The sequence below is a fragment of the Phoenix dactylifera genome, chromosome 8, assembly GCF_009389715.1.
Source record: "Phoenix dactylifera cultivar Barhee BC4 chromosome 8, palm_55x_up_171113_PBpolish2nd_filt_p, whole genome shotgun sequence".
Lineage (NCBI taxonomy): Eukaryota > Viridiplantae > Streptophyta > Magnoliopsida > Arecales > Arecaceae > Phoenix > Phoenix dactylifera.
The window spans coordinates 24,457,974-24,473,673 of record NC_052399.1 but is presented as its reverse complement, the minus strand read 5'-3'; the positions used below and the strand labels follow the sequence as shown (position 1 = coordinate 24,473,673).

Genomic DNA, 15,700 nt, shown 5'->3' with positions numbered 1-15,700 from the left:
TTTACGTTGTCTTTGAATTGTATTATTTTTAATTATCATATATCTTTGACATCATGAATTCATTATATGTAGTTGTATATATATCATATAGATACATATACATACATATGTCAATATAAACATATATGTGTGTACATGTATAGACATGAATATTATATGTACAATCATAAATTGTACATACGTAAATACATAGATATATAAACATACATACAGGTATAACATACTTATGTACACATGCATGTACGTACACATTTATATGGATCCTTATAATCAATACATGATGTTGAATGTATTTGACATTAAAAAATAACATGAACAAACAGAATATATGCATGATCCCATGATTCTTGGTTGTTGACCATAGTATGATCGATCATCAATTTGAGGGGTTTCATTAATTGGATATCTGATGGGATGATAGAAAGGATCATGGAATTCGAACTTGACCATCATCATTGGCTCCATGTAAATAGTCAGTTCTGTCAATTGGATCTTCCATAACTAGACAAAATGGATTGTCAGTTGAATCGACCTGTTGATCCTTGATTGTAGGATCATCAGAAAGCTAATTTTCTATTTTTGAATCGTTTCTATTGAATTAAAAGCAGTTGAATCATCAAGCTTCAACCTCTTAATATTCACTCCCTATTAAATTCCTATAATATTTTCTTTTTCTTTCCTCATATAACCATCCAATAATAAATATTATGTGATATCAGGATATGGTACAGCTCCACATGCAGGCACAGCAGAAAGTTAGGGTGCTACACATGTCAATACTAGCACATGGGGTTATATTGCTACTGGTACATTGCCAGCACAACGGGGTGTGGCTAGTATGGATCAGTATGCATTGGTGCTTAAATCCTAGATTGCGTATATCATCCATTATCTTATTAATGTTATGCAACATGGCATATTTTTGGCATGTTTAAGCTATTATAACATTGCATTACATCTTATTAATGTGATGTAACTTAGCATTGCTTTTGAGCTATTAAAGTTATTATGGTATTAGATTGCTTTGCTCTATATTGAATAGTATTGCATGGAATGTGCCATCAGTTTTTAAGAGATTTTATTATCATATAAATGAAAGAGAAGTTCTTTCTTAGATGACCCCCCCCCCCAAAAAAAAAAAAAAAATCCTAGGAAACTTGATCCCCCAATTCTCGAATGGAAATTAACCATATTCTATTTCTTTATGAAATAAACCCTTATAGTTAAAGGTCCCAGTAGAATTTATCACAATCTTGAATTACTAGTTTTGCCTGATGCCATGTTTTTTTCAGTGATGGTTTGTTCCTTATCATCTTTTTGCCAGTCTCTCCCTTTAGTATGTTATCTCAATCTTTTGAAACGACAAATCGCCAGAATGCCATCTGAAATAGGGTGCCCTGTTTCAGCCCCATTTCTTTCGAGTTCACCATCATCGGCCACCGAATTCGGTCGAGTTCCACATCTCTTGGGATCTTTGGGATCATATGACCAGTTGTTGGGAGAATCGGCTATGGTCTAGGCCAAGTTTGGCTAGATTCGAGAGCTTCCTTTGTGTTTCATCCTCTCTTCTTCTTTGTGATGACTAATCGCTGTCCTCGGCCAGCGACGACCAAGGTTTTGGGTCGCCTATGGCCATCGTCAGGTGGGGGGGCTGGGCCACAATGGTTGCCACCCCTTTTGATATATAGGGGGAAGGGGAAGGGGAAGGGGAAGATGAACTTCCCTGTTCATGAAGAGAGAAGAAAGATTTCTTTCTTCTTCCCTCTCTCGTTCTCTCTCCTCTTTCTTTTTCTCTGTTCCCTTCCTACCTTTTTTTCTTCCTCTCCCTTTATCTCTCTCTAATTAACCGAGGTAATTGGTAGAAGGGATTCAAGGGACCTAGTGATGGACCCTGTGGATGCCAGTAGGCGGTCTAGGTTACTAATCCAATGTATGATTCTTCTTTTGATTATTGAGTTTGATTTTGTAGATGGAGAGTCATTTATCCAAAAAAAAATTGATCGGGGTACTCTACACTTCAACTCGTAGATCATGAAGTAGGTCAGTTATTGTTGTTTTTAGTCAGTCTTCGGTAGAGATAAGAATCCTTATACTTAGTCACAAATATGTGTACATGTTTATTGATTTGTACTATTGGATTTGCATTATGAGATTTAGTCAGTCTTTGGTAGAGGTCGATAGATTTGTTTTGGCATAAGATGGTATGTTTTATATGATTCTAGTATGAATTACCTGTATGGTTATTATATGTATCAAATATTGAAAACATGATTATGTAAATAATGATATCTTGAATTTAAGAGAAATGCATTGTGTAAGTATAAATTGATATAGCAAGAGTAACATATAAATCAAACAAATAAGATATAGTTTGGACTAACCTCATCACGGAATAGTCTCTACAGGCTTACGCATGGGATAGTCTACATGAACTTATGCGTGAGATAGCCTCCACGAGCTTACACGCGGGATAGACTCTACAGGCTTATACGTGAGATTACCCCTACAAGCCTATGCCTGGGATAGTCTTCATAGATTTACGCGTGGAATTTTGTTTAGCAATCTTGGACTAAGTCATGATTTTAGTTAGTCCAAAGCCAAAAAAATATTGCTATAAAATCTAGAAATTAATTTAGTGAGAAATGAATGACATGACATAAGAAACTGTTGTTGAACAATTAGTTAAATTTGATATATATATATATATGTGTGTGTGTGTGCGCGCGCGCGCTTTTTTAGTAAGATGATAATGAGAGCTTATGTACATGTTATTAGAATGAGTTTTCCGAGTATTGATATGGTTTTCATTTTATTTGGTATTGTTCATTTGTTCATTTTCTTATTACTTATCATGTAGCTGTTCGAAATTTTTACTAAGCTGGAAAAGCTCATATTCTTCTTTATATTTTTCAGAGTCACAAGAGGCTTAGTTTTAGATGAGAGGGACATGAAGTTTGTGTAATTATTAATTAGTTAGTTAGTTATCTCTTTTATTTTTTTAATACTGATGAACATCGAAAACTTTATAATTGAGCTAGTTGATTATTTAATATTGGTGGTTCATCTTAGGCTTTGATTATAATTGTTGGTATTATGTAGGTATTGTTCATCTTAGGCTTTACATGATCTCTAGGGCTTCGCTTCAGGAATTATGTAGCTGTGTCACGTGGTTGACCCGAATGATGGTTTCGGGGCGTGACACTTTAATTACTAAAATAATATAGAATCTCAATAATAAAATTAAAGTAAAAAATAAAATATTTTTATTTTTAAATGATTTCATAAGAATATTTAATATTGTAGGGTGATATTTAACTAAAATACATATAGATTATTATTTTTGTTAGTTTTACCTAATGTACATGCTCTTATCTAAAGAAATAGTTAAGCAAACTACTGTTCAAGGTATTTCAAATTGGGAAAGCTATTGGAAGATGCCTGAGAGCTACATGCAAAGATACAATCTAAGCCCTGCACTTTTCTTGGTTATTCACTTCATCAAAATGCCTATAAATGCTATGATCCCAGCATCAAAAGAATCTATATCTTGCATCATGTTGTCTTTGATGAATCCATTTTCAATTCTACCTCGCATTCCTAAATCTCCTTATGTGATCACTCGAGTCTCTCTACATGGTCGGCTCCCTCACCAACCAACTTTGGTCTCTCTCATTTCACGCTACTTTGTCCAATCCATTAAAGCCGGTTGTTATTCTTTAACAATAACATGTTCTTGCATAGCAAGTTGCATGAAGTATCTCGAACTCTACAGACATTATGTCTGAGGCCCCCAAGTGTAGTTCCTCCTCCACTGCTATTGCATGGAAACTCTTCATCTCCATGTAAGTCTCCTTTTCACATACAAGTCTTTCTCATGTGTCATCCATTGGTCCTAATTTCTCACCTTTGTACCAACCCTCTCTCTCCTACTCACCAGCACTATTTCCCATCTTTAACCAAATACCACAATGTATGCATCCTATGATCACGAGGTCCCAAAACAATATCTTCAAACTGAAACAACTACATACAGTCGTCAGTTTCTTAACAAAATCAAAATATAATGGGATGTAAATAGGTATGTCATATCAAACGAAATTCTAATGGTAGTGTCGCTCTTTATAAAGTGTGACTTGCAGCTTAGGGCTTCTACCAAGGACCTGACCTTGGTTATCATGATGCCTTCTTAATCAAAGTTGTCCTCTGTATTGCTAAAATGGTGGGCTCTTCAACAGTTGGATGTAAATAAGGCCCTTCTGAATGGAAACCTTACTGAGAAGGTTTATATGCAACAACCATTAGATTTTGTTGATCTCTCTTTGCCTACACATGTTTGTTAGCTTAAGAAGGCCATTGACATACTTAAATAGGCCCTTTGGGCATGGTAACATGTTCTTAGCTCCTTTGTTATTAAACATCGTTTTATTGAAAGTCTAGTTCTTCTCTATTCATTTATTCTCATGTGGCATTTCTGCATATTTTCTTACTTATATGGATGATTTAATTCCCACCTACACCAATAACCCAATTTTGTACAAGTTTGTTCCCGCTCATTTATAAAAATTCTCTAAAAGAATTAGAGGATCTTCATTATTTATTGGGTATTGAAGTTATACCTACATCATCTAGTCATTTTCACACTCAACATAAGCACATCAGAGATTTACTTGATCATAACCATATGCTTCGAGCTAAAGAAAGGTGTTACTCCCTTCCTTATAATTGACTCTTAGGCCTTCTTTGGAGGACTTTTGGAGGGCCAAAAAGCACTTTCTGACCCTCCAAAAGTACTTTTAAATAAAAAAAGATATTTGGTAAAAAAATTTAAAAATCTATTTTAGCTTTTTCAGAAAGCTGAATACAGCTTTTTTGGAGAAACTCCATTTTGGAGATTTTCGAAAAAGCACTTTTAGGTCGCGTCGAAAAGCTATTTTTTGACCAAAATATTCCCATTTAAAAGTTCCTTTTTTCTGCCAAAACCCTCCATCCCGCCGCCTCTTTCTCTCCCACCCATCCCCTTCCCTCCCCCTCTTCAATGCAACCCTCAAAGCCCTCTCCCTCTCCCTTGCTGCTGCCCGATGCCCTCCGCCTCTTCTCCCTCTTTCTTTCTTCCGATTTTTTACTCTGTAATAATTATTAAATTAAGAAAGTAATTAAATTAAAAGAAGGAAGGAAGAAGGGGGAAAGAAATGGGGCTCCCGAACCGACTCCACGATGCCTCCAGCGACTCCATCCCGATCCTCCACGTCGTGGCGGCCACCGGGTGGGTCTCCTACCTCCGCTCCCTCCTCCTCTGCCTCCTCCACTCCCTCGGCCTCCTACGCCTCCACCCCTCCTCCGCCGCGGCCAACGATCCCCTCTTCTCCTGTGCCAGGTCCGGCCTCGCCGGACTCATCGTCATGGCCTCCTCCAGACGCCCCTTTGCCTACGAGGCCTTGCCATCGGCGACCGCAGAGGGGGAACGAGAGGAGCCGAGCTACGTGGTGTGCCTTTGCGAGCTCGTCGACGACAACCGGGTACGGTGGCTAGCGTGCTGCCATGTGTTCCACAACGAGTGCCTCGATGGGTGGTTCGACCAAAGGAATCTAAATTGTCCTCTCTGCCAGTCGCCGCTGGCGGCGGAGGAGCGTCAGGCCGATGCCGACCGCCGAATCGGGGCGAAGCTCGTCGCTTGGCTCTCCCCCTATTGATCCGATCATCCCCCCTATCGGATGGTGCTTATGCTACCTCCTCCTTATAATTAGTATATATAAATTATTATGCTATAGTATACAATATTATATTACTATATTATAATAATATTATACTATTTCATATATTTATATATTAATACATATTATAATTTATTATGCTCTATTGTATAATACTATGTAATGTCTTTATAGTTATTTTGTCATACCAAAAGTACTTTCTCAATTTTTTTACCAAACATATGTTAAAGTAGCACAGTACTTTAGAAATGTAGTTACTAAACAACAAATAGCTTTTTATAAAATCTCTACTTCAGAAATGTAGTTACCAACCACCCTCCCAAATAAGGCCTAAATATTCCATCTTCTCTTCCTCTCTGAACACCACCACTGCTGTTATATCACTACAAAATCTAATATCCTCTTCGTTTTGATCTATTAGCTCCTCTTTCGAGAGTAGTACTCGTGACAAGATCCTACTTAAATAGATCGATCTGATTAGATTCATCTCCGGTCGCGCCTACCATTAAGAAATTTGAAGGGATCTCCCTGCTTTCCTTTGCATTGGCATGCGGGGTGGTGGTCTGGAAGGAGAGCTCGATGCTTAGGCTTCGTTGAGAGAACGAGACCTTGGCATAAGTGTCCTGGTAGGTAACCGACTCTTGGCATAGGTGTCCAGGTTGGTAACCGACTGTGCTACGATTTAACCAATGATTGATACTTACCCACTTTATTATAGATACATATCTTATGTTTTTATCTCAAATTGAGGTAGTAAAAGTTTAAATAATTAGTTTTCATATACTTTCCAATACATATATGAGATTTCTCGGTGTGATGAAACATACTTAACAGCTTTCAGATACACACCTATTATTTTCTTGATACATACCTACACTTTATTAACATATACCTCAAATCAAGGTAATACATAGTCAACAATATTATTTTGTTAATAATGTCTGGATAATACACACGAGCTTTATTAATATTTCATACGTGCTAGTTTGACTTTGTATACCTCCTCAAGATTTTCAACGATGAGCTCAACCTACTGCTCATGGTATCCTCCTCAACAAGATGAGAAGGTGATGCTGGGAGGGAGAGGTCGGCGACGGCGTGACAAAGGCCTTGAGTCAGAGTAGATTTGAAGTTGAAATTTGACAGAAAAAGAAGAAAGATGATGGAGAAAAGGGGACGATGCTGAGGGGTTGAAAAAAAACTGGTTATTACCGATTGATAGAGCCCTTGACATTGTCGGAGGTACACTGGTAAATCAGAGAAGAGAAACATGGAAATGAGAGAGAGAGAAAAGGAGAGTAATTAATAGACTCACCTCTCTATATTTATCTTATAAGTGGATTTCTTAGAGGAAAAAATGTCAGTGCTTTAAGAGTTGGGAGATTGGTACCATATCAAGAGGCCCTTCCCAGATGATATACTCAGCTGACCTCCAAAGGATTTTGTCCTTCTATTGGCAGGATCAGGAAAGAGATCTGATGATGATGTTTTTGCGTCTCCGAAGCTTCTCCCTGAAGACACCTCCCTTCTGCAATTCTTCACAATTCTTCACAACGGTTTTATCATAACATTGTTCTTCTTAATTGAAGTTATAATTGTTCCATTTTTAAATGGAGCTCTATGCCATTGCCAAAAACCCACCAAATCGTGCTGTTGGGAAGGGGCATTAATATCATCCTGGTACAGGAGTTATTTGTGCTTTGATCCATATCCATCATCTCACAACAAAAACTCGGATGGAGGCACGCCGTGAAAAGATAGAGCCCGTCCATCGCCGATCACAACGCCGAGACCACCAACCCTTCTTTTCTTGGAAACAACTACTAAAACCAGAAAATAAACAGTGAAGGAGAACTAAAATTCCACTGACAATAAAATTTCAAAAAATTAGGGTTTGGAAACGGACTTAGAAGAAGAATTCAGATAGGGGGCGAGTCGACAAAAGCTTCTTCCCGTCCGCGGCCAAACGAGAAAGCCGTGGCCACGAAGGCGTACAACACCACCAGCAGCTAAATCAGGCAAATGAGGATCACGGTGCGCACATCTGCCCAGAGGTCAAGATTCGACAGCCCATCTCTCGCCCTCGAATCCATGCCCACATCTCCGATCACGATCTCGACCAGAGCTTCCACCGCCTTTTTGGATCCATCGCTCAAGTCCGGTGCACCGATCTCGAGCAGAGCTTCTCGCACGCGATCTATCACCAACACAGCCCTCACCTTCTCTTTGTCCATCTCCTTCTCCTCCCTCTCCGCAGCATCAGAATCGGTGCATCCGCCGGTGGGCTCGCCGGATTCCACCACTACGATCTCGTCAATCTTGAAAGAAACCGAGATTAAAGGCTTATGAGTCTGGAAAACAGAGAGATCGGGAGTCAAGAAAAGGAGAACATGCGATTCTTGAAAGATTTAGGGTTTGGGTTCCCTCAAACAAAAAGATATAGGGTTTGGAGAGCTCACTTCCGCCGGATCTTCCACGTTGCTGGTCGCCTCCGGCGAGGAATCGTCCGGGTCCGATGGATCGTGGTGGATGCCCTCCCGTGCGGTGGAGAACTCCCAGCTCAGGCGCTTGGGGACGATCCTGAGGGAAGAGAACAAGGAAGATGAAGAAGGAAAGGTGAATGGAGAAGGAATAGAATAGAAAATAGGGTTTGCTGAGAACTGCTTGGGATTTTCCTTCGCCAGAATTGGGATCGGATCGCTTCGAGAGAGGGGTTTCCTTTGATCGGGCGCGGTTCGCCGGTCGCGTGGTTTGGAGGATGGAGGCCTTCATGGCTGGGCGGGAAAGAGCAGAACTGTGGAAAAAGAAACGGAGAGCTTAGGGTATTTATCGAGGGGGCTCAAGCCAGCGCCCGGCCGGTGCGCCAACTTTGGGCTGGCTAACGGCATGATACTTTTAACTCAGCTGAGGAAAAGAGAAATTATGTCGTACTATAAGCCGTACTTATCACCGGTTTATTTTTGCTAATCCCATTCGCCAAACATTTATTTTGATACATCGCTATAGAAATATGTAGGGGCGATGTGCACAACCAATATGGTACACGCTATATAGTATATAAGTACGTGAATGTCAAATAGTTTTAGATTATTTTTTATCATATTTGACATCAATCATGTATCTATAAGACCTGTTAATTTGGCAGAAGATAGTAGTTCTTTTTGCTAAAAGAAGATAGTAGTTCTTGATTGATGATTTGATACAAGATTATGGAGAAAAGTTTCCTTGCATTTGTTATTTAAATACTGAACAATGAATGAAACATCTTGACATCAACTCTCTCTCACGGGCGCGCGCATGCTTAATTAGGTTGACTTCTAAACTGCCATCTCAAAGTCACAAACTATTACAGCCGGTGCACCATAGGCTTGGAAAGTACGAAAAAATCTGTGAATAGGTCAGTATATGTATATTGAATCTTGATAGAAATTTAAAGGAAAAGGAAATTTGGAACAATCAGTGCCCTTTAAAATTGCAATGGCTATCCTGCGATTTTTAGACCTAGGCTCCAGTTGGAAGAGTTTTTGGAGGACCAAAAAGTACTTTTCAACTCTCTAAAAGCACTTTTGGATGAAAAACGATAATTGGTTTAGAAGAAGCTCCATTTTGGAGCTTTCCAAAAAAGTTGTTTTGAGCTTTGTTAGAAGCTATTCTTTTGACCAAAATACCTATAATAAAATATAACAATTACATACTTTGTCCCTTTATAAATTTAAAAATCTGCTGGAGCCCTAACAAAGAACTCTAACATTGGATCAGACTCTCTTCCGTGTAAAAAAAAAAGTATTCTTATTTCTTATTATTATTTTATACCTTTATTATTGTATTATACTATAAATATAATATCATAGTATATTATATCATAATACATTAATATGTTATGTTAAATAATTTAATATTATGTTATATTATGAAAAATTAATTTATACTAATAATTATAATATTTTATACCTTTATGATTGTATTATTCTATAAATATAATATTATATTACATTATATCATAATACATTAATATGTTTTGTTAAATAATTGAATATTATATTACATTATGAAAAATTAATTTACGCTAATAATTATAATATTTTATACCTTTATTATTGTATTATACTATAAATATAATATTATACTACATTATATCATAATACATTAATATGTTATGTTAAATAATTTAATATTATGTTATATTATGAAAAATTAATGTACACTAATAATTATAATATTTTGTACCTTTATTATTGTATTATACTATAAATATAATATTATAATACATTATATCATAATACATTGATATGTTCTGTTAAATAATTTAATATTATATTAAATTATTATGCTATAGTATACAATGTTATATTACTATATTACAATAATATTATATTACATTACAGTAATATTATACTATATCATATATTAATGTATTAATATATGTTATATTTTATTATGATCTATTGTATAATATTATGCAATGTCCTTTATAGTAATTTTGTCATACAAAAGTACTTTCTTAGTTTGTTTACAAACATATGTTAAAGTACCATAGCACTTTAGAAATATAGTTATCAAATAGTAAACAGCTTTTTATAAAAGCTCTACTTCTAACAGCTCTACTTCCAAAAGCTCTACTGCCAACAGCTCCTCCAAACGGAGCCTTAGTCTTCATGATGGTTCTCCTTGCATTGAAGCTATTGAATATTGATAAGTTGTTGGTGCACTTCAATCTCGCTCACACTCAGCCTAATATCGCGTACATAGTCAATATATTATCTCAATTCATCCATCAATCCTCAGAAGCTCTTTGGCGTACTAATGGTTATATGCCTTGATATCTCAAGAAGATCATTTATCATGGCTTAGAGCTTAGGTATTATTTTTCTTCGTTCTTTCATCCTACTCTAATGCTGATTGGATAGGGGACAAAGATGATCGTGCATGGCTTACATTTTATACTTTGGAAGCAATCCTATCTCATAATGTTTATGGAAGCAATGGTCTTGTGAGAATAGGGCCTTAATAGGCTGAAATCGGCAGGCCCAGCCGACTCCAGCCCTTGGCGCAATAGAAGCAGCAAAACAGGGGATCACGATTGCGATCCCCTGCTCCACTTTTCTCGGGCGAGATGGAGCAGAGGCGCCGTTGGCGCTCCGCGGCAGCCCCACGGCCGCCCCATGTTCGTTCTGCAGCTGCCCTATGGCCGCTTGAACAGCCGCCGATTCCGCACAACCGGCGCGAGAATCGCTGTGGTGAATGAGCCGAAATCCACCTATAAATTTCTTTGCCACTGAGCCGCCACCATCGAGCCGTCTCTCCTCTCTCTCTCTTCCTCTCCTTTTCCTCCTCCAGTGGCCGGCATGCCACATCGTCTCAACGCCGTCCAAAGACCTTTCCGTGATCCATGTTTCCCTCTGTTTCAAGATCGGGTTCGAGCTGCCGCCATCGCCGCCATCGTGAGATCCGCCGCTTGACGGCCGGACTGAGCCACCCTGGCCAAGATCTGTTTCTTCTATAGACTCACCGGTGAGCTCTCCTTCTCCTTATTCTTTTATTCTTAGAATTTATTTCGAACCCAATTGAGATTGTTCTCGGTCTTGCTCCCCGCCGATCACCGCAGTGGCTGTCGGCCGCCTCTGCGCTCGGGTGGCCGGAGGTCGACGACCACCTAGGTCTGGCCACCGCCGGAGCTCTCTTCCTCTTTGCTCTTTACCCTCCTTCCTCCTTCCTCCTTGTTTTCTTAGTGGGATGAAGGATACATTGTGCAAACCATGCCACTGAGTTATGTGGCCTTAGCTAATTTATGTTGAGACTTTAGTATCAGAGTTTTTGTACAAATGATAATAAGTTTTGAAAAGTAAAATATGTTATTTGTGATTCATAGCCCAGTCATTATTTTATATTTTGATTAAATATCTAGCATGATTTGATCCCACTATGGGGTATTATGTTGCTTACTGGGCTAGTATAGCTCATTATCATATTATTCTATTTTTAAGATTCAGATACATGATCTCACAAGACTTGGGGAGTGTGCTAGATTTCTGAAGATTCCTTTTATTTATTGGCGTTTTAGATAAACTAATTAGAGTAATTGGTTTATGTTGTCATACGATATTTTGAAACTTTGAAACTTTGCTTTAAGTAAATTATTGATTAAAAAAATGAATTTCAGGTATTTATTATTATTTTGATATGATCTGCAGCCGTGCATGCTTGTACAGTCCATCGTGCAGGTGTGCGGCGTCTGTCACGTTCCAAGCTTGAGGCGTGACAGGTCTGTCACTCGATCATCTACCGAGGTTGAGAATTGAGTTGCTGCCATAGCTTTTGAATTAGCTTGGGTTCAATCTCTTTTACATGAATTAGATGCCTCTATCCCCCCTTTTTCCATAATCTGTTGTGATAACATTGGCCCATCATGCTAACCCAGAGATTCTTGTATATCATGTAACTATTCAAAAACATTATTTATTGGCAAAAATCTATTTTTTTTTGGTAAAAGAAAAGGAAAGAGGGGGTGAGGAGAACCTCACCCGTGTAGCAACCTCCACTAGGCCTCTTTCTCGTTGGAGAATGTTTAATACAGCTAGACAAGTTTTACCCATACCCTCTCTACCGCGGGGGAGCCCCACCAGCGTGGAAGCTCCTTCCACGTATGAGTACGTCACATCAGCACCACCGAAATACTGGCAGACTAGATGACGTCTCCACTAGGCAAACCAGGCGGGAGGTATCCGGTTCCCGCATTTAATCGACGCCCGCGCGTTTCGGACTTGGGCCACTCCGATGAAATTTTAGCCCCATTCCAACCGTGCTACCACCTTGCGGAATTAAGGCATATAATCATTAGCACGCCAAAGAGTTCATTATCAACCAAAGTTAACCAAATAATTCTTGCATATTGTACAGCTATTCAAAAACTTTTCTTTACACTATGCAATAATTTAGGAAAGTATATCTTATTTGTAAATCATTCTTTATTTTCTCCTATAAATTTGAATCCTACGGGCCTTTTACCTCAAATCTCTAGCCGAAATAATTCCTTCAATTTCTCCATAAGAGGTTTGCTCCATAAGAGGTTTGCTCAACAACAGCCAAAAAAGAAAACCGGTTAGTTTGTTATATATTTATATATAATCTCATTCTAATTCGAATTCCTGAAAAGCGAGATATTATTAAGTGATTAGAGTCCTTAAGGAAGGAGTTTTCTTGGTCAAGCTCATTCAATCCATAGCAACTCCAGTTCCGTGCACCAACGGCACTCTCACAGAGAGGCAAGCCACAACAAACCCAGAAGGCTTCGCCGAACAAAACGCGCCGGCCAACCTCGCAGAATCAAATCCGTTATGGACTCTCGCTCATCCCTCCTTATCCCTTTATACAAAGCCCACAAGCTCATCTAAACGAGCAACTAATGGTAGAAGAAACATAGATAGAGATAGATATATAGGGAAGACAAGAGAGAGAAGTTTTCATGGCATCCGAGAAGCTCATCCTCTTCTTCCTCCTCTTCCTCGCCTCATGGGCTTCCACCACCCTGTCTCAGGATGACCAAGGAGTGAAGCCATGCATAACGAAGCTGATGCCGTGCGTCGATTTCCTGCACTCCGGCAAGCGTCCATCGTCGGTGTGCTGCATGGCGCTGAAGAATGAGCTGGAGAACGACGTTGGATGCCTCTGCGAGTTACTCGGCGACGACAAGGCCCTCAAGGCCTTCAACGTTATGCTGGCCGAGGTGATCCAGTTTCCGACGCGCTGCGGTCTCCATCCGGCGGATGTCGGCAAGTGCAAAAAGTCCGGTGGTAAATTAACATGAGCCATTCTTTTTACTTCCTTTTTTTCGTTTTTTTTTTTTTTTTTTGGTTATGTTTGGCCTTTCCTTTAACATCTGATTCAGATGAATATTATTTAGTTCTGACTTCAATTTTCTTTACGTCTATATAACTTGCGTCAGTACTTTTGCCGGATTATTTTGAAAAATCTTTTTATGTATTTAATTAAGTTTGGATATTTTAGTTTTACTAGGGTGATGTTTAATTAACTAACTACATTTTCTGTAACACCCGAATATTAGGAGGTTGCTTAGATCGTTGGAAATTTAATAGTCAAGTTATCTTCAAAAGAGATGATTCCATGAATCATTAGCATTATTAGTTTTCATATTTTCTATCTAAAATTGTATTCTTTTTTTTGCTTTTGTTCTTTGTGTGCAGATGTACCAATGCCGCCAGTTATTCCAAGGGACCCATCAACGCCTCCAAAATCCCCTACAAAAGGTACAAGCTTTTTTTCATTAATTTTTTTTTAAAAAAGATTATTTTTTGAGAACGGAAATGTGAGATTTATCCTATAATATGAGCATTTTCTAATTATTTACCATCTACGTATGCCAAATGAAGTTACGCCTTGGTCGGTAACAAAAAAAAAAAGAAAAAAAAAGAGAAAAGAATAGAAAAAGAAGTCATCCATTGGGACTCGATACGTATATCTATGCTACCAAAACTATAGATATGCTAGTTTCTCTTTTGAATTATCTTTGGCCAATAACATTAATTTCTACAACTATTATTCTGTGAAAAATGATTCGGAATTCATCGACTCTTGTTCTCTTTTGTGTTTTTTGGCATTTAATCTGCTGAAACTGATTTTCTTGTTTTACTAATCATATCTATATGCTGTAAATCTGTTTACTGTTATCAAATTGAATCCTTTTCAGGGTGATTGTAGTACTTTTTATAAATTGGTTAGAAAAGTTCTCACCCCCCACAAAAACTAAAAATAAAGATTGGAAAGGAAACTAAATGTTACATTTACAAGCATTTTCAAGCTTAAATATGTGGACTTTCAAGATTAACAATGCTTATATGTAGTAAAGTTTTTATCAGATCAGAACTCACCTCATCCTAGGTGATTTGGGTAACACAGACCAGAGTTAGGTCCTTCGGGTTTAGATCAACAAACCATCCTAGCATGTCAGTGAGACACTAGAATCAAATAGGGATTATTATTTGTATATAACAAAGATTAGGATCTCCATGACTCAAGTGCATGTTCCCTCAAGGGAGATTGAGCTAGTCTCCTACTTACTAGTCTAGTCCAATCAACAAACGAAAGGTTGGGGTAATCATCTATAATCATGACTTCATCCAAATGTTCGAGGTGTTCATAAATTTGTACTATAATCACAAATTCGAAACATTGATCAACAAATAGTTACACATTCTATTATGGTGCACACTTTGTTGATTGTGTACATTTGTACGAGGAAACATATATATCAAGACATGAATGGTTGCAGAAATTGTTCAATTTTCATTGATTACAAGAACTTTGCAAATAGTTTTCTTAGACAAACAATGGTTCTGTTGGGGATTATCTTAGATAATATGCAAATCTAAATTTTTGCACCCTCCTATTCATTTCTCTGATCAATTATAAAATGAAGAATGTGGAGGTTTGGAAAAAGAATCTTATTTTCTTAGCAATTATACTCAATACGTTATTACAATTTTCAATGGTGGAAAACTACATATCAAATGAACTAATCAAACTTTACTTTTTTTCATGTTAGGGACATCTCCAAGCGGTGCAGATCTTGGGAAAAGGATGATAAGCGTGGCTGGTTTACTTATTATTGGAGGAATGCTTTCTATTTTCACATTGTTTTAGGTTTTCTTCTTTTTGTATTTTCCTATTCATCTATGACTAGATTTTCATAAAAGAAAGCCAAATCATAAGACTTTGTGGTAGCAAAAAGCAATCGTGATTCTAAGACATGCAGTTTATCTTTTTCCATGGAAGTATCTACTGTGAAGTTTGTTTTTGTTGCTTGAATGGTGGGGTCATATTATATATCTAGAGGACTGGGGCAGCCATGGCTCCCCCAATGATCCACAAACTTGGATTAGAAAAAATTCCAGAGAACTATATTGAGCAGGGAATAAAACAACACCTTGTTAGAATTAGAAGGATAAGTGATCTTGAAGAACATTTGATCAACC

At 38.0% G+C, this 15,700-nt stretch overlaps 3 protein-coding genes across 3 annotated transcripts; 2 read left to right on the top strand and 1 right to left on the bottom strand.

Annotated features, from left to right (window-relative positions):
- Window positions 1-5,189: 5,189 nt before the first annotated feature.
- LOC103721136 (E3 ubiquitin-protein ligase RHA2A-like) lies at window positions 5,190-5,690 on the top strand. The gene has a single exon (XM_008811201.2). It carries the CDS (start codon window positions 5,190-5,192, stop codon window positions 5,688-5,690), a length of 501 nt encoding a protein of 166 aa, XP_008809423.2.
- An 881-nt stretch (window positions 5,691-6,571) lies between these two features.
- LOC103721135 lies at window positions 6,572-11,065 on the bottom strand. The gene is made up of 4 exons (XM_039129625.1): window positions 10,647-11,065; window positions 8,171-8,477; window positions 7,618-8,062; window positions 6,572-7,531 (listed from the first exon to the last, which is right to left on the bottom strand). Exons 1-3 carry the CDS (start codon window positions 11,063-11,065, stop codon window positions 7,721-7,723), a joined length of 1,068 nt encoding a protein of 355 aa, XP_038985553.1. The 3' UTR covers window positions 6,572-7,531; window positions 7,618-7,720.
- A 2,108-nt stretch (window positions 11,066-13,173) lies between these two features.
- Window positions 13,174-14,420, top strand: LOC103721134 (non-specific lipid transfer protein GPI-anchored 8-like). Its single transcript, XM_026810033.2, has 3 exons — window positions 13,174-13,501; window positions 13,913-13,975; window positions 14,416-14,420. The coding sequence occupies exons 1-3, from the start codon at window positions 13,174-13,176 to the stop codon at window positions 14,418-14,420; spliced, it is 396 nt and encodes a 131-aa protein (XP_026665834.2).
- The last annotated feature ends 1,280 nt before the right edge of the window (window positions 14,421-15,700 follow it).

Coding starts and splice junctions, on each gene's coding strand:
- LOC103721135 (XM_039129625.1), bottom strand. CDS start 11,065: ATGTGGCATGCCGGCCACTGGAGGAGGAAAAGGAGAGGAAGAGAGAGA. Junction 8,478..10,646: donor TTGCTTCCAAAGTATAAAAT/GTAAGCCATGCA, acceptor CCAGCCATGAAG/GCCTCCATCCTCCAAACCAC. Junction 8,063..8,170: donor ACGTGGAAGATCCGGCGGAA/GTGAGCTCTCCA, acceptor TCTGTTTTCCAG/ACTCATAAGCCTTTAATCTC.
- LOC103721134 (XM_026810033.2), top strand. CDS start 13,174: ATGGCATCCGAGAAGCTCATCCTCTTCTTCCTCCTCTTCCTCGCCTCA. Junction 13,502..13,912: donor CAAGTGCAAAAAGTCCGGTG/GTAAATTAACAT, acceptor CTTTGTGTGCAG/ATGTACCAATGCCGCCAGTT.
- LOC103721136 (XM_008811201.2), top strand. CDS start 5,190: ATGGGGCTCCCGAACCGACTCCACGATGCCTCCAGCGACTCCATCCCG.